This window comes from Podarcis vaucheri (assembly GCF_965113315.1).
Source record: "Podarcis vaucheri genome assembly, chromosome: 7".
Taxonomy (NCBI): domain Eukaryota; kingdom Metazoa; phylum Chordata; class Lepidosauria; order Squamata; family Lacertidae; genus Podarcis; species Podarcis vaucheri.
In genome coordinates, this window is record NC_138765.1 from 71,794,321 (window position 1) to 71,812,503 (window position 18,183).

An 18,183-nucleotide genomic window follows, 5' to 3' on the forward strand; every position below is an offset into this window, starting at 1 on the left:
CCCAGGGTCCAACCCACTGCGAGGTTTAAAGCACCCCAAACATATTAAATTGACTTCTTTTTAATGGATTAATTGATGAATTTAAATAAATATGCACATCATCAAACCTTGATATAGGTGCTTAAAAAAAAAGTATAGAGATAGTTTGGTATATACGCTGAACTTAAATTTAACCACCCACACTTAAAATTGTGTGCTGTCGCATGTTAGGACAGGCTGTCTGTAATCTTCTCTCCCCCCCCCCACTTCTTTTCCAGTTGTTAGAACATACTAGCACATCGAAAACAGCTGGAAAAGGAAAGAAATGTGGGTCTCTCCTTGTTGACTCAGCCCCACCATTTTATAATTTGTCTTTCCAGACGGATCGACAAAAACATTTGATTGGTTCATCTAGCCACTAAACCTTGCGGCCCTGAAATAGATTGCTTTATGCCACGTTCCTAACTGCATTTACTCAAAGGTAAGCTTTAAGAGTGGTAGTGATGTTATTTGTGGAGGATAAGGTTACCTGTGGCTACTAGACAGCTGTGCTCTGCTGTCGAAGGCAGTAGACCTCTTGAATACCTTTTGCTGGGAGAGAGTATATCTTCACTCAGGTCCTGCTGACAGGCTTCCCAGGGGCTTCTGGTTGGCCACTCCAAAGACAGGACTTTGGACTTTTATTATTATGAATTCAATTTTTATATCGCCAGCTATCAAAAGATCCCAGGGCTATGTCCAACATTAAAAACACATTACAGAACACCCATGATAAAAAACATAAAAAGCATACGTACAGACAGCCTAATTAGGCAATAGTCATCATCACAGTCCTCTCCAACACACTGTCCACAGGCTAGAGGTCATTTAGTGGCTAAAGGCCTGGGTAAAGAATAATGTTTTTGTCTGGTGCCTAAAGACATGTAATGATGGCTCTGGGGAGAGTGTTCCACAATCGGGGAGCCACCACAGAAAAGGCCCGGCTCTTGTCACCCTCCAAACTTCTCTGGGATGGGGGATGTAGAGAAGGGCCTCAGATGACAAGCGCGTGGTCCAGGTTGGATTAGCCATTGGCCTGATCCAGCAGCCAAGCTCGCCTCAGTCATAAGTATGTCCCACTCATATTCAGTAGGCGTGTGTGTGTGTGTGGAGGGTGTCTATCCACAGACACAGTGTGCATAGGCTCACAGTCTTTGTTCAGTCCTATATACCCCATCTGACAATAAGAAGGTCTCTTTTTCTCATAACGGGCTTTTAAACTTTGCAGGGCTCTTTACCCCTTTGTTGCAACGGGAGCACCTCAGCCGCTGCCCTCATGGAGGAACGCGACACCTTGATGAGGAAGAGCTTCACAGTGCTGCAGGAAATGAGCAAAGGGAAGCAGCGGCAGCAGTCGCAGCAGAACAATCCGGTGTGGACTCCTCCATCCAGCGGCAAAACCATCTCCAGCAAAGCAGGCCAAGCAGTGAGGGAGTACTATGAGAAGCAGGTAGGCAAAGCCTTGATACGAGCAGAATCCTAGCAGGAATTTGAAAGGGCCCTGGACATCATTTAGTCCAGCCCTGCCTGCTCAGTGCATGATGCCGTGAACAGCAGAGGTTGCCGATGTGGTGCCTCCTTTTTCGTCTCCTTTGCACCCTCAATTCCTCTCCTTCCCCAGGCTAAGGAACAGCTGGCGAGCCCTACAAGGTCTCCCTACATGCCCGAGGAGGAACTGTGGAAATCCTTCCTCATGCGCCCTGGGTGCCCCAGGTACAGCCACAAAGCTACTTCAACATCTGACCTTGGTAAGGCTCAAGAGGAAGAGGCAGTCTCTGTGGGAGACCAGGGTGGTGTAGTGGGCTGGAAGACAGCTTTCCCCAACCTATGGTTCTCCATCCAGGCACTGCTGGGCTGCAACTCCCATCAGCCCCCAGCCAGCATGGCCAATGGTAAGTAGTGGTCGGAGCTGGGAGTCCAACAACATACGGAAGGCAGCAGGTTCCCCATCCCTGAGTTAGGTGGAGCAATGGGCTGTGTTTTTCTGTGGTGCAGAGATGGGGAACCTCAGCCCAGCACCAAAGATGGCCCTTCAAGCCTCTCTTTTGGGCCTTTGGGACTCTCTCCAGGCTACATCCTGTTCACAGCCCACACCCCTGCTGTGTACCTGCATGTGTGCTTTTGTCTGGCTGAGATGCATCATTGTATTCTGTTAACATCTCCTTTCCTTTCCCTAGCTAGCAGGACCAGTGGTTCAAGGATGATGGGAATTGTAGTCCAAAAACAGTTGGAGGCCCAAGTTTGGGAAACTCTGCCCTAGTCCTACACTCCACCCTCGTCAACACACAGGAAGGATAGAGAGAGGTGGGGGGGGTGCCTATAGAGACTAGTCTACCGCAAAAGTTTACATTTATTGCTCCACCCAGTTTTGCCTCTGGCCTCACCCACCACTAGCATGTGGCCCCACAGAAGGTTGCTGAAAAGGAAATGTGGCCCTTGGGATGAAAAAGGTTCCCCACCCTGCTCTGGGGGCTGCACTCAAGCAGGTGAGATGTGTGCAGTAGCTAGGAGCAAGCAGTCATCAAAGTACTTTAATGAGCACCTTTCCATCCATCATCAATCAAGAAGGCATTCTAACTGAACTCAAGAAAATCTTACTTGAACTGTCAGGATGTTGACGTACATTCCAGATAACCGACTCCTGAGCTTGCTAAGTGCTGTTGTAACCCTAACCTGCCCCTCTTCCATAATCTTCTCACGTCCAAAATGTCTCTTCGGGTGGGCATGAGAACCAGTGGTCCTCCAGGATGTTGCTGGACTTCAGTTCCCACCAGCCTCAACTATCATGGCCAGTGGTCAGGGAAGAGGGGAGCTGTGATCATCCAACAACCTGCTGAGAGCTGAAGGTTTTGTTTTGCTGCATGCTGCATGCTGTCTAAACTGAAAAAGTGGTGCCTCCATTATTGGCGATTTCCATGCACTGTGTGTGTGAAAGACCCATGTAACCGTCTCCTTCCTCCTCCTCCTCCCCCTCCCCCTTCTCCTTGCAGAGAATGAGATAACCAAAGGCCACCTGCCTTGCAACATCAGCACCATAGGTCTGTCCTCCCAGCTCTCCTTGGAAGAATGGAACTTGATACTTCAGAGACCAGGTATCTTTGAGTCAAAGAGCTGCCTCAGATGTGAGTGCCTTTGTCTGACTTGCTGGTTCCCACACAGATCCCTCCCCTCCCCTTCCTGCTGCAAACCGGAGTTTACATCTCAGGACTATGCAGAAAGGGGTGTGGGGCAGGCAGCTTTTGCTATGTTTAAACAAAACTGCAGTGCTTTCGTTTCAGCTGCTATAACTCGCCTCTTTTCAGGCAACTGAGCTGGACAATTTCTAGCCTTCCGATGCGGTACATCCCAGGACAGCCTTCTTTTTATAATGGCAATGTATTAAATGTATCGTTAAAGGGCTCCACTATTGCCCATGGCACCCTGGGTGCTTCCAGACGATTGCTAGACCCGTGTGGGTTTCAGTCGCATCCCAGCAGATTCAGGACTAGCGCCGGAGATGATCCATAGCACTACCTTGACGGTGCCTTTCTCTCCTCCACTCCGTTGCCATTGCGCGCACAGATTGTCCAGCCTCATCTACTCAGAGCATGTCTGGGTTGCCTAAGTGGAAAAGTTTCACCGAGGGCTTGACAGGCGACGTCTACCTGAAAAGCCAAACCCGCAAAGGAAACAGAATCCCATGGTACGTCAGTCTGCTGCAGGAAAAGGTAAGGATGTAACTGTCAAAGCAGCTTGGCAGAGGAAAGGGAGCAGGGAACTGGGCCGTGCAAGGCTTACTGGAAAGCACTGGCACTGGCCAGGCCCATCCTGGTACCCTGGATGCTGAGCATGGGGGGACTCAGTATAGCCTGCTCTCCATCAGACAAACATTAATACAGCCAGAGTAATAGAGCTATCCTTCTGTAGTTACAGTTTTTTATACCATGTGTAGGCTATTTATCAAAGCATATACAGTTCTACAATTTCCACTACGTGTCCTTCCAGGGAGGCACGCGAAAGTGGGCCTTCTGGTGCAGGTCAGTGGATCTGAGTAGGTTCAACACCAGGAGAAGCACTCTGAAAGATATAGGGGTCCTGAACTACACGGGCCTTTATAGACCCAAGTCGGCATGATGAATTGGGGCTTGGGAACATACAGCTGATGGAAAGATCTCTGGCTCCTGGAGATTGTCTGCCTGTCAGAGTAAAAATTATTGGGCTACATCAGTAGTCTTCCTTGTATCTGAACATGGCTGTCTTCCCTCCCTACCCCATATAACAGTCCAGGGCCCCTGTTTTCAGCTCGAGGCCACATTCCCTTGTGGAGAGCCTTCTGCGGGGCCCGCATGCCAGCAGGGGGCACAGCCGGAGGTGAAGAGTAGGCAGGGCAGCGGGGGCAGCTCTTTCCCTTTGCACAGCAGCCTACATTCCAGCAGGGCTTCTATACAGAAGCATCCATTTCTCCATACTCTGCCAAGGCAAGTAAGAGGCATGAGCCGAGCTCTGGAGCACCTTCCAGCCAGGCAGAAACTCTCAAGGAGGGCAGAGACTAGGGCCAGTAAGGGGGAATGGCCGAGGAGTGCTGCAAGGGCCAGGAAGAGCAGCCTGGGCGGCTGCATTTGGCCTGTAACCTGAGGTTCCCCACCCTTGCCATGTAAATGGACAAAGTGTTTATTGCCCTGGTGGGGCACCCATGTCATGCAACTGTAGGAAGTGTCTTTGAGGTCTCAGCCTGGCTGTTCCCATATCTCACCCGTCGCCCCCCCAGGATACAACTTTGCAAAAGATGGAAGCGGAACTCGTCCGGAAGGATGCCGTGATCTCAGTCCTCCGGGAGGAGCTGGAAGTGATGCAGATGCAGCTGGACCAGGCCCAGCAGGGGGGTGAGATCGCCCCAGTGGAGAGACCCGCCCAGAAGGTTGGCCCAGTCCTTCTTATCTGTTTATTCATTTACTGCCTTTCTGTCCTGCTTTTCCTCTAAGGAGGTGAGATTGGCGCATACGTGGTTCTCCCCTGCTCCACATTTTACTCTCACAACAGCCCTGCGTGGTAGGTTAAGCTGAGAGGCTGAGGCTAGCTCAAGGTTAACTAGCAGGCTTCACACCCAAGTGGGGATCTGAACCCGGGTCTCCCGGGTCCTAGTTTGGCACATGAACCACTGTTTTTTAAATTTTCATTTCAACAATTTGCATGTCGCTTAACCACTATACAGTAAGACTAAATGTGAGTTAAAACTATGAAATCAGCATTCACTGGAACAACCTGCTGAGATAATCTTTGGAAAAGAAAAAATTCAGGAAGCACTGGACATTCAACAGGCCTGCCTGACCTCAACTGGAAGGGAGCGCCACAAAAATGGGATCCAAGGCACTGAACACAGAGAGGCTCCTAGAGAGAGCCATGGGGGACCACTGGCAGCTACCTCATTGCAGGGTGTTGGACTGGATAATCCCCATGGTCCCTTCCAACCCTACAATTCTATGATTCTCTGATTCCTGCATTGCGGAGGGTTGGACTAGATGACTCACGAGGTCCCTTGCAACTCTGCAGTTCTATGAAAAGAAGGATCCCGAACCACACGACACTACATTGGCTGTCTGTGTGTAATTCTGTAAGCCTCTATATGTGCCAGGGGCTCTTACTTTGCAATCCAACTAAAGGGAGAGCAGGGCAAGTGAATGCACAGCCTCTGTGCTAATGGCAAATGCTTGGAGATATGCTTGGTGGATTCGCCCTCAGTGGTGGCTGGTGCCTATAGGGATTGGTAGGCCTGGAGGCCAACAGTAGGTGGCGCCAAAGCCAGTGGCAGGCACAGCCAGAGTCAATGGCAGGCAGAGTCCCTATGCTTCCTATGCTTTGCATCCTCTGTGCCCAGTATTTCCTACAACAGTTCTGAGATAACCTTGCAAGTTCTAGCAGCATTTCCCCAAGTTACTGGAGGGCTGCGCCCTCAGTTTCCAGCTTCATCGCCTTCTGAATCTTTTATCCCTCTCCTTAAAAGGAACCGGAAGAAAAACCTACAGTGCAAGTGAGTGACCCAAACCTGCGCAGGCGAGGTGTCTCTCTGCTGGTCCTTATGAAGCAGAAGAGCATCCCGGAAGAATTTCGGCAGGAATTGGAGCGGTTGAAATTGGAGGTGGCCCAGACAGATAAACAGGTGGACTCCAAGATGGCTCTCCTTAGCAAGACGCTGCTGAAGGATCAGAATGAACTGGAGCAGCTGGAGAAAGAGGTGAGCCCAAAGGCCAGTCGGGGAGAAATTTTTCTACACTTGTAGCAAATTCGTTTCCCAAGCTCTGGTGTCCATAGAGCCGAAACAGCACCGTCCACACAAAAGAGGGGAAGTTTCTGCAGGTATGGGGAACACACAAAGATTTGCAGAAGTACAGAATGTCTATGGGGCTGGGCAGAACCCTGCCCCCTCCCCAAGCTAGAGATGGGCACCCTTTGACCTGTGGTTCAGTTGTGGCCCCCACGATTGCCTACCTGGCCCTTGGGAGTCCCTTTCCCTTGCTATCCTGCCTTTCCCCCAGGCCACAGCAAGACCTCATTCTCTAGTGTCCAAACTGACCTGGCTGGCACCCTCCTTATCAGGGCCAGAATCAGCAGTGGTGAAGTTAGGTGGCTTTAGACTCTGGTCTTAAGGACCCTACTCCTTTAGAAGGTTCAATCCCCAGTGTCTCCAGGTCACCCTCTTGAGGTGCTGCCAGTCCATGTAGACAATGCTGAACAAAGTGGAGCAAGCTTCTGAATCATAGAATCATAGAATCATAGAATCATAGAATCATAGAGTTGGAAGAGACCACAAGGGCCATCGAGTCCAACCCCCTGCCAAGCAGGAAACACCATCAGAGCACTCCTGACATATGGTTGTCAAGCCTCTGCTTAAAGACCTCCAAAGTAGGAGACTCCACCACACTTCTTGGCAGCAAATTCCACTGTCGAACAGCTCTTACTGTCAGGAAGTTCTTCCTAATGTTTAGGTGGAATCTTCTTTCTTGTAGTTTGGATCCATTGCTCCGTGTCCGCTTCTCTGGAGCAGCAGAAAACAACCTTTCTCCCTCCTCTATGTGACATCCTTTTATATATTTGAACATGGCTATCATATCACCCCTTAACCTCCTCTTCTCCAGGCTAAACATGCCCAGCTCCCTTAGCCGTTCCTCATAAGGCATCGTTTCCAGGCCTTTGACCATTTTGGTTGCCCTCCTCTGGACACGTTCCAGTTTGTCAGTGTCCTTCTTAAATTGTGGTGCCCAGAACTGGACACAGTACTCCAGGTGTGGTCTGACCAGAGCAGAATACAGTGGCACTATTACTTCCCTTGATCTAGATGCTATACTCCTATTGATGCAGCCCAGAATTGCATTGGCTTTTTTAGCTGCCTCGTCACACTGTTGGCTCATGTCAAGTTTGTGGTCAACCAAGACTCCTAGATCCTTTTCACATGTACTGCTCTCAAGCCAGGTGTCACCCATCTTGTATTTGTGCCTCTCATTTTTTTTGCCCAAGTGCAATACTTTACATTTCTCCCTGTTAAAATTCATCTTGTTTATTTTTGCCCAGTTCTCTAATCTGTCAAGGTCGTTTTGAAGTGTGATCCTGTCCTCTGGGGTGTTAGCCACCCCTCCCAGTTTGGTGTCATCTGCAAATTTGATCAGGATGCCCTTGAGTCCATCATCCAAGTCGTTGATAAAGATGTTGAATAAGACCGGGCCCAAGACAGAACCCTGTGGCACCCCACTAGTCACTCTTCTCCAGGATGAAGAGGAACCATTGATGAGCACCCTTTGGGTTCGGTCAGTCAGCCAGTTACAAATCCACTGAGTGGTAGCATAGTCAAGACCGCATTTTACCAGCTTCTTTACAAGAATATCATGGGGCACCTTGTCAAATGCCTTGCTGAAATCAAGGTAGGCTACATCCACTGCGTTCCCTTCATCTACCAGGCTTGTAATTCTGTCAAAAAACGAGATCAGGTTAGTCTGACATGACTTATTTTTCAGAAATCCATGCTGACTATTGGTGATCACAGCATTCCTTTCTAGGTGCTCACAGACTGTTTGCTTAATGATCTGCTCCAGAATCTTCCCTGCTATTGATGTCAGACTGACTGGGCGGTAATTATTTGGGTCCTCTCTTTTCCCCTTTTTGAAAATAGGGACAACATTTGCCCTCCTCCAGTGTGCCGGGACTTCGCCTGTTCTCCAGGAATTCTCAAAGATGACTGCCAGTGGTTCTGAGATCACATCTGCCAGTTCTTTTAATACTCTTGGATGCAGTTCATCTGGCCCTGGAGACTTGAATACATCTAAACTAGCCAAATATTCTTGTACTATCTCCTTAGTTATTCTGGGCTGTGTTTCCTTTGCTGAATCATTTGCTCCAAATTCTTCAGGTCGGGCATTGTTTTCTTTATCGGAGAAGACTGAGGCAAAGAAGGCATTGAGTAGTTCAGCCCTTTCTGTGTCCCCTGTTTGCATTTCACCATCTTCTCCTCTGAGTGACCCCATTGTTTCTTTGTTCTTCCTTTTGCTACGAACATACCCATAAAAGCCTTTTTTGTTGCTTTTAACCTCTCTAGCAAGCCTGAGTTCATTCTGTGCTTTAGCTTTTCTGACTTTGTGTCTACACGTGCTGGCTATTTGTTTGAATTCCTCTTTGGTGGTTTCCCCCCTTTTCCATTTTTTGTACACATCCTTTTTTAATCTTAATTCAGTTAAAAGTTCTTTAGATAGCCACCCTGGCTTCTTTAGGCACCTTCCATGTTTCCGTCTCATTGGTATTGCCTGACGTTGTGCTTGTAGTATCTCCCTCTTAACAAACTCCCAGCCATCATGAACTCCCTTTCCTTTTAGTATTGTTGTCCATGGGATCTCACCCAGCACTTCCCTAAGTTTTATGAAGTCGGCTTTCTTAAAGTCAAGAAATTGAGTCCTAGTATGCTTGGCTGCTCCTTTCCGCTGTATAGTAAACTTCAGAAGAGCATGATCACTCGCGCCTAATGATCCTTCCACTTCTACCCCACTAACCAGGTCATCAACATTGGTTAGGACCAGATCTAAAATGGCTGTTCCTCTTGTTGCTTCTCCCACTTTCTGGACAATGAAGTTGTCTGCAAGGCCAGTGAGGAATCTGTTTGACCTTATGCTCTTGGCTGAGTTTGACGTCCAACAAATATCCGGGTAATTGAAGTCCCCCATTACTACTATCTCCCTTCCTTTTGCATGCTTGGCCATCTGTTCCAGGAAGGCATCATCTATGTCCTCCGTTTGGCTTGGGGATCTATAGTAAACTCCCACAATGAGGTCTCTGTTATTCTTCTCTCCCTTAATTTTGACCCAAATGCTCTCACTTTGGCTTTGAGGATCTAAATCGTGGATCTCTTCACAGGTATACACATCCCTGACATATAACGCCACTCCTCCTCCTTTCTTGTCTGGTCTGTTTCTCTGAAATAGATTGTATCCCCCCATTATTACATTCCAATCGTGGGACTTATCCCACCAGGTTTCAGTGATGCCTATTATGTCATATTTAGTTTGCTGTACCAAGAGCTCAAGCTCATCTTGTTTATTTCCCATGCTTTGCGCATTAGTGTACAGACATTGAAGTCCATTAATCATTCCCCCGTGTCTCTTATTTAAGGATTTTTTCCTCCCACCACTAGGTCCGCGTGCTGTTTGCTCCATTTGGTCTATGACATTTGGATGATCATCTTCATTAATTGATAGACTCCTACCTTCAGGAGCACTGTCTCCCTCCCCCACATTAGTCAGTTTAAAGCCCTCCTGATGAGGTTTCTGAGATTTTTGGCAAAAACATTTCTCCCAACCGTTGTGAGGTGCAGCCCATCACTTGCCAGAAGTCCATCTTCAAGAAACTGCAGTCCGTGATCTAAGAATCCAAACCGTTCCTGTTTACACCATTTGCGAAGCCAGCTATTCACTTCCACTATTTTCCCCTCTCTCCCTGGGCCACGTCGTTCAACTGGGAGGACAGATGAGATGACAATTTGTGCATTTAGTTGCTTCAATTTCCTGCCGAGAGCCTCGTAGTCTCTTTTGATCTTCTGGAGGCTATTGCTTGCAGTGTCATTGGTTCCCACATGAACCAAGAGGAAGGGGTATTTGTCAGTGGGTTTTATGATTCCTTGCAGTCGTTCAGTTACATCTTGGATCTTAGCCCCGGGGAGACAGCACACTTCCCGAGACATCTTGTCAGGCCCACAGATCACTGCTTCTGTTCCCCTCAGTAGGGAATCCCCTATCACCACTACACGCCTCCTCTTGGGTTTGGTCGGGGTTCTTCCGTGAGCTGTCCGTTCCAAGGTCGCCTGCACATTCCCTGAGGACTGACTTTGCTGCTCGTCTTCATATACCTGATCGACTGTAATGAGGGAGAGATCCTCAAATTGAGTCTGCTCTTCATCTTCCATGCTAGGGGAGAGGACCTCAAAGCGATTGTGTATTTCTAAGCAATCAGAGTGAACCCTGGGCCTCCTACTTCTTTGAGTCACGTTTCTCCATATATCTGGCTCCTGTGTTGGTGAACTAGACTCCTTCTCAGGGGAGTCCCCTGTCTCCTCCTTGGTGGAGACGGTGTGCTCTGTTGCTTCCAAGAAGAGCTCCAGCTCTCTAATTCTTTGGAGCGTAACTACACGTTCTGGCTTGGTTTAAGAAAGGTTTTATGTGCCTAAGTCATCCTCATCACTTTCCTTACTTCCAAATGTGGTCCGACCTGCTGCTGCATTTAACGGGGGCCCATCTGCTCACTCTGTGGGGTCCCAGGACCTGTGCCCTAAAGTTCTGCCTCGTTGGTGAGTAAAAGGTCTAATCCAGGCAGGGAAAATGGAGGAAGAAGGGGAAATGTTTGAGTAGAGGAACCTAGCAGAGGCCAGTTTCCTCATTTTCCAGTTGTAAATTTGATTCTGCACATTTCTACAGCAATTTGCACTTTTGAAGGGGAAAAAAAACCCAACAACCCCTAAATTCTCATGAGAATTCACCAGTATTTTAGTGTGGATTTCTCCTAATATACCCTTTTTTTGGGGGGGGGGAATGCAGTTTCCCCTACTATAAAGCATTTTTGAATGCTGTTTTCAGTAAGGTATGCATTTCTATACAAATCTTCTCCTTAGGGTGTGCATATTTTGCATGCTTTTCTTACTTGGAGAGCTGCAGTACAAAATTTGGAGAAGTGCAGATTTCAAAGGCTAATTGTGTTCCAGCTCACGTGTTGCTTTGAGAAGTACGGATTGTGTAGTTTCCTGTTAAAACGCGAACGAAATTGGCTTTCTCCCATGCCCTTACTATGGCATCCCAGTCTTTCTTTGCGCTCTCTCTGCACAGTACTCTGAAATACAGGAAAAGGTACGCTTGGAGGGCGAGGAAAAGATGCGCGTGGAAAGCGGGTCTTACAAAGAAGTGAATACGGAAGAATCGGAAGAGGAGCTCCTTTTTAGCAAGCTTCTCGAGTTCCAGAGGATGAACGGCGAGCTGTACGACGAGCTGCAGAAAGTGAAATTCGATTATGACATGGCCAAGGGTAACTTTGGAAAGCTGAGATGGTTATATATATATATATGGAAATGCGTTGGCTAATATTTTCCTTGGGGAACCAAGAGTCACCCCTTCTGGAGGCAACCTCACATTGTAGGCACTGATTGAAATGGAACTAAGGTGAGGCCACTGAGAAACAAGAGGGAGTTGTGAGCATGCTCAGTGGAACTCTGAGGTTAGTTGAAATGCAAAACAATCATTTTGGAATCCTAAGCGGGTGACCTCCTCAAGAGCCCAATGAGAGCTGAGCGTGCCCAGCAACCATGGATTGCTGAGTGTTGGTTGGAAAAAGAAAAGGAAACCAGGGAATGGGGAATGGAATGGAGTTTCCTGGGATTGGGCATGGTAGCCCATTGGAAAAAGCAAAGAAAACCAGGGCACAGGGAATGGAATGGAGTTTCCTGGGATTGGGATTGGTTGTCCATTGGACGAGAGCATGCCTGCAAGAAGGCAAAAACAAAACAGCAGCATTGGTTTGCAGGTCCCTCTCTTGTTAATTCAGAGGGTTCATGCTAGTGGAGAGTTTCTGGCGATCCATACTGGGTGGCCTCGATCACATTCACGGGCTTTTCTTTTGATTCCCTAGGCGCGTTATCTTCCTTGCAAAGGCAGCTATCCTTTGAGGCATCCCAGCTCAGGAAAGCTCACGCAGAGCGAGAATCATTGCAGAAGGAGCTGAGGGAGCGGGGAGCTCAGCTGGAAGCCATGTCTAATAAAGTATGTTGATTGGGGGGTTTACACAGTTCTGCTGGGTTTGGATTGCGGGGAAGGCTGAGAATTCTTTTAATTTTTTAAGGCGTGCTCTTAAATAGCTGAATGCATGAGATGGTGAGGAGGGGGTCGTTTCTCAGTGGTTGAGCACCTGCTTTCTGTAAGGAAGGTCTCCACTCCAGGACACTTTTAAAGATGTAGGGAATTCAAATTAATTTGATGTGAATTTGTTACAAATTAAGAATTGAATGGAAAACAACTACGGAGTGGGAATGATTAAGTTTTTTATATACACAGATGGAGGGAAATGAAGGTTTTGTTTCAGAAATAATAATTAATGGGTTAATGTGGATTGATAAACGGATGAGCAATCCTCACTTCATAACACTGGAAATGTTAACTAGTGTACAAGCAGGAATTGACAAATGAATGGACAAGTACAAAAGGGGAAATTGTGAATTAGAGATAATTATGAAATATAAGCAGCAATAAGGGTTAATTATTGGCACATCTGGGAAGCCATTATTTATTTATTTTAAAAAAGTTGTACAGTGATACCTTGGGTTATGAACTTAATTCGTTCTGGAGGTCAGTTCTTAACCTGAAACTGTTCTTAACCTGAGGTACCACTTTAGCTAATGGGGCCTCCCACTGCTGCTGCGCAATTTCTGTTCTTATCCTGAAGCAAAGTTCTTAACCCGAGGTACTATTTCTGATTTAGCAGAGTCTGTAACCTGAAGCATCTGTAACCCGAGGTACCACTGTATTAAAGTTGTTTAATTCATTATGGATTTGTAAAAATAGATAAAAATTAACTGGAGAAAGAGAAGGTATCCAGTTCAATCCCCACTATCTCCAGATAAGGATTTGGAACAGCCTCCTCTCTGAAACCCTGGACAGCCACTGGCATTCATGCAGCCAATCCTGAGCTAGTTGGACCAGTAGTCTGACTCAGCATAAGATAACTTCCTAGGTCCCTGAGAGGGCTGAGAGAATGGATTGGCCCCTCTACATGTTTCTAGCAGGTTTGCTCCTAAGATCTTCATGGCCTTATGGTGAGATGGCAGGTCTGTGGCTGGCTGGAGGTTCACGTGGCACTTGGAGGAAGTTGCCATGGCTTAGTGGTAGAGCATCCGCTTTGCAAGCAGAATTCTCCTGGGTTCAATCCCCAGCATCTCCAGGCAGTGCTGGAAAGGTCCCCAGCACGAGATCCTGCAGAGCTGCTGGCAGATGGGAGTAGACATAAGGACGTACCAAGGGCCCTGCTCTTGCCTCAGGCCGGTGGTCCATTTTGTCCAGCATCCTGTTCTCACAGGGCCAAAATCACAAGAGCACTCCTTCCCTCCTGTGGTTCCCAGCAACTGGTGTTCCAGTAGCATTACTGCCTCCCAACTACGGAGGCAGAGCATGGCCATTGTGGCTAGGATCCATGGACAGCCTTCTCCATGAATTGGTCTAACCCTAAATAATTGGTTGGCAGCCATCGCTACCTCCTGTGGGAGCGAATTCTGCAGTTTAAGTAATCAAGGCAATACTGAGTTAGATGCAGCTGTGCTCTGGCTGAGTCTAAGGAAGCTTCCTGTATTCTTACGGGCTGTACCTTCCAGCTGGGATTTCCGCCGGGCCGTGAACATACTAAATGGAGTTGTACTAAACAAACATACTAAATGGAGCCCTTTATCATGCTTGCCTTTTTATTTTAGTTTAGCAACTTGAGAGAGGAGAGGAAGCACGACAAAATGATGGGCTCCATCGAGAGAGAGAATTACAATCTCAGGCAGGTGAGTTGCTGCTCCCTGCCAGTAGGGAGGGCGAATATCTCAGTTTTGGTTTCTCTCATTTTTTCCGGTCTTAAACTTCGCTTCTCCACATTTCCACATCAGTTTGCATTTTTTGTGTGTGTCGGGGGTGGCGGGGAGTCCTCATGAACTTCCTCAGCATTTCCGTTTGAATTTCTCCTAATATGCCCATTGTTGCATGCATTTTCCTCTAATTTGAGGCATTTTAAAATTATATTTCCCCATATATATGCATTTGCAGGTGCGCTGCACCCTAGCGTATGCATTCCCCCCCCCACCTTACCTGTCTGGGGAACTGCACTGGAAAATTTGGGGAAGTGTGAATTTCAGTGGCTGGACTGTGCTTCAGTTCATTTCTTGTTGCAGAAAGTGCAAATCAGGTGGCTTTGCCACTAAATGCAAACTGAATCCACAAAGCAGGTTCCTAAGTTCTTATTGTGGGTCTCCAATGTGGTGCCCATGGGCACCAGTGTGCTTGCCTGTAATTCCTAAGGCACCTGCAAAAGAGACTGAGCTTTTCATGCGCCATTCCTGTTTCTACAGCCTCAGCCTCTCTGACATTCAAGCCATTATTCTGTTTTGTTTTTTGCTTTATTAATTACTACATTTCTATCCCACTTGTCCTCCAAGGAGCCCAAGGTGCTGTATACGTGTCTCCCTCTCTCCACTTTTTTCCTACCTTTGAGGTAGGTTAGACTGAGAGATAATGATTGGCCCAAGCTGTCCCACGACAGCAGCCATCTTCTGATATGCCGTGCCCCCACAGCAGCCATTTTGCACTCTCCTCTCACATTTCAATTATTGTTGCGCACAGTGTTTGGCTGGAGAAAAATTCGGCACAGTGTGGATTTTCAAAGGATAGCTGCGTTTCGGTTTGTTTATTAGTCTGGGAACTGCAAATTACGTAGTTTCCCATTAGAAAGCAGACCAAATCAAAACCTCCATCCTTACTCTTAGTTACCAGTTCTATCTTTCTCCTCTCCTGCCACGCAGGACCTCGCTGATCTGGAATCCAAACTAACTGACAAGAGCCAGATGATTGATGACTTGCAGAGCAATGTCAACCGGCTCCAGGCCGAGCTGTTACTGAATCAGCAGCATGTTGGGAACCAGCTGAGCCAGCAAAACGACCTGCAGAGACAGCTGGAGATCTTGCAGCGGGCAGAGCAGCAAACCAGAGTCACTCTGGAGAGCATCAGTGCCAGGGTAATTTTCTCCACAGATCGCAGGGCTTCTTCAACCCCTACTACCACCCCTGTTATTGCTATTATGTCCTTGTTATTACCGTTATTACCATTTGCATTTCTTATCAACCCTTCACCACAGCAGTGCAAAAATACGCTACTAAACTCAGTTAAAACAAAGGCTGTTGGTCCATCTAGCTGAGTATTGTCTACACCAGGGCTTCCCAAACTTGGGTCTCCAGCTGTTTTGGGACTACAGTTCCCATCATCTCTGACCACTGGTCCTTCTAGCTAGGGATGATGGGAGCTGTAGTCCAAAAACAGCTGGAGACCCAAGTTTGGGAAACCCTGGTCTATGTCTACTGGCAGAGGCTCTCCAGGAGTTTTGTGCCCAGTGCAACCTGCCAGGGATTGAACCCAAGACCTTCTCTGTTTAATGCATGCTTGCATGCTTACATGCATATGTGCATGTAATGTTATGAATGTACGTTTATGTCTACACACAGGCCCAAAGTACTTTCACTAGTACCTCAGGAACAGAACTGAATTCTGTCGGTCTGCAAAATGGCAGCTCCCAGAGTCTGGTGGTTGTTGCCCATTGGAGCTGGTGGGGAGGCAGTACGTGGCACCAGAGCCAGTGACAGCTGCAGCCACTGCCAGTGACAAGCAGAGGCAGATCTAGTTTTGACTGCATCCTCCTTTCTGCAACACAAGGGCAACGCTAGGGCTAAGGAGAAGGAATTGGACAGCCAGGGCCATCCACAGGGCTGGATGTAAGCAAGAAGGCAGGCAGGTGGGGGTGAGCTGCTTATTGTGGGGCTGTACCCCATTTGCCCCTCTTCCGCTTCCCAGAGTTCCTTGGGGTAAGCCGTGCTATTTTAAATGGATAAAAATCTGAATTGAAGTTTCTAGTGCTCTTTGAAAGATGGAGACAAATCAAAAATTTGAAAATGGCATGAAACATGGCTCTTGCAAATGAGTAACCAAGAATCCTGGCCGCTTCCAGAATGTCCCTGTTTCAGGGGTGCGATTCAGTCACGTGCTGGGAAATCCAGATTGTGCAACTCAGGTGGATTTGGTGTTCTTGTGCAATAAACCCACTTCCGGGGAAAAACCAGACCTTTTGCTGTAAGGAAAGTGACAGGGATATCCACTGGAAAGTGAGCGATAAGGACTGCTTGGTGCAATGTCATTCAACCTTCTCCCAAAGAAATCAGAATAAGCAATGGTCCTACTCGGAATCTTTGTGCACGTGTATCAGGACAAATATAGACTGGTTGCCTGGGAGAGACCTCTGCCTCACTGCATTAGCTTTGATTCTAAGGAATGACATTCTCTAATTTTTGAACTAAGGCACTGTCCACTTCATTCCCCTGCCCTTTTTTTCACTGAAAGTTTGAAAGGTTTCGGAGCAGAATCATCCAGGCATCTTACAGCACCCCTGGCACCAAGTCTCCCCAGGCCGAAATCACAGACGATGAAGTTTTAGAGTCCTTACAGGTAAAAGTAACCATGTGGAAGTCAGATTGTCACTGTGGCTGCAATGCAGAAGCGGGATGGGGGAATGGAATAGCTGCCTCCATTTCTAACAGAAAGCTCCTCTGTGGATCTGTCTTCCAGAAAATAATAACAGACCGTCTAGACTTTTACCAGTTGCTGAAACAGAAAGGGGTGAAAGTCCCAGCTCTGGGCGCCGCCGAACCGCTCCCTCCAATCACTACCTCTAAGAAAAAGAGTTCCAGCAGATAGAGATTTGGAAGCTAAAGTCTCTCCTCTTCACATTCTTTCCTAACTGGGGCTTGATCCATTCTTGGTCATCTTTTATAATTCCTTTTCCTGACTCCCATTAAATGATTGCACGTAATGTTTAGTTTTTCTCTCTGACCTACTTGCCGCTTCCTCTTATTCTGCAAGAAACCTGCTCCTACTAGTGGTGTAAGTTGCTAATAATTTGCATTACCACCGAAGCAGTCATGTCATATCGTCACAATACAGCTTGAAGACTCAGCAGTAGCAACTACTTCCAAAACCACGTTATTTATTTTAATTTTATTGCTAGGGGCCTCGTACTTCGTGTTGTGCAGGAATTCTAAGACACACACACACACAAAAATCAGTGCAGTTTTTAAATCAGTGGTTGAAATCAGTGCAGGGTTCAGTCCTCCATTGTGATTCCAAAGGTGTCTGGTTGTATCCAGACATGGAAGAAAACTTGCTCCTTGATCTCAGGAACCATCATGCCAAATTTGTGACAGTACCTTAAGAGGTGGCTAAATGAACAGACAAGCAACTTTCCAAAATATATAGCAGTCTGCATTCATGGCATAACCTTGTGGCAAGAAATTCTGTAAGTTTTAACTGTGCATCAATCTGACGCAAGTGTAAAAATTGCTCAGGAGTAACTGTTCAGATGAGATATATTTATAGGGTTGTATCCAGTTAAATCCTAATCGGAGCAGACCCACTGAAACGAATGGATCTGTTAGTCATATCCATTAATTTCAGTGAGTCTGCTATTGAGTAGGATTAACGTTGGGTCCCACCCTTGACATTGATGGAATAAATATCAATAGGAGGCCGGGTCATTATCTGTGTTCAGTAAGGCACAAATAAATGCACATTTGCTCTATTCCATGACAAGAAACACACATTTCAGCCTTCCAGATTCTTAATTGGTGCCCAGATCCAAACATCAACAAAAACCACTGCCACCCCACTTGGGAACCCTCATGCAAAGTTTGGTGGCAATATCTCAGGAGGCGGTATGAACTCATGCCAAAAAATGGGTGAAGTCACACCCAAAATGTTTCAGTACGCTATGGTAATTCCAAATGGCGCCTGGAGTTCAAACATCAATGAATGCCTCATCTTAGAAACCTTCATCCCAAGGTTGGCAATGGTATCTCGAGAGGTGGCCAAACCTATCCCAGA

General features: G+C 47.3%; 1 protein-coding gene across 1 annotated transcript; it reads left to right on the forward strand.

The window, feature by feature from the left end:
* The first annotated feature begins 4 nt into the window (after positions 1–4).
* Positions 5–18,178, forward strand: LOC309536156 (coiled-coil domain-containing protein 27-like). Its single transcript, XM_082230085.1, has 13 exons — positions 5–23; positions 360–460; positions 1,247–1,468; positions 1,640–1,766; positions 3,009–3,140; positions 3,580–3,725; positions 4,766–4,915; positions 5,999–6,229; positions 11,349–11,544; positions 12,145–12,275; positions 13,973–14,050; positions 15,062–15,274; positions 16,648–18,178. The coding sequence occupies exons 3-13, from the start codon at positions 1,295–1,297 to the stop codon at positions 16,999–17,001; spliced, it is 1,932 nt and encodes a 643-aa protein (XP_082086211.1). The 5' UTR covers positions 5–23; positions 360–460; positions 1,247–1,294; the 3' UTR covers positions 17,002–18,178.
* Positions 18,179–18,183: the final 5 nt, after the last annotated feature.

Coding starts and splice junctions, on each gene's coding strand:
- LOC309536156 (XM_082230085.1), top strand. CDS start 1,295: ATGGAGGAACGCGACACCTTGATGAGGAAGAGCTTCACAGTGCTGCAG. Junction 3,726..4,765: donor TCAGTCTGCTGCAGGAAAAG/GTAAGGATGTAA, acceptor TCGCCCCCCCAG/GATACAACTTTGCAAAAGAT. Junction 4,916..5,998: donor TGGAGAGACCCGCCCAGAAG/GTTGGCCCAGTC, acceptor TCTCCTTAAAAG/GAACCGGAAGAAAAACCTAC.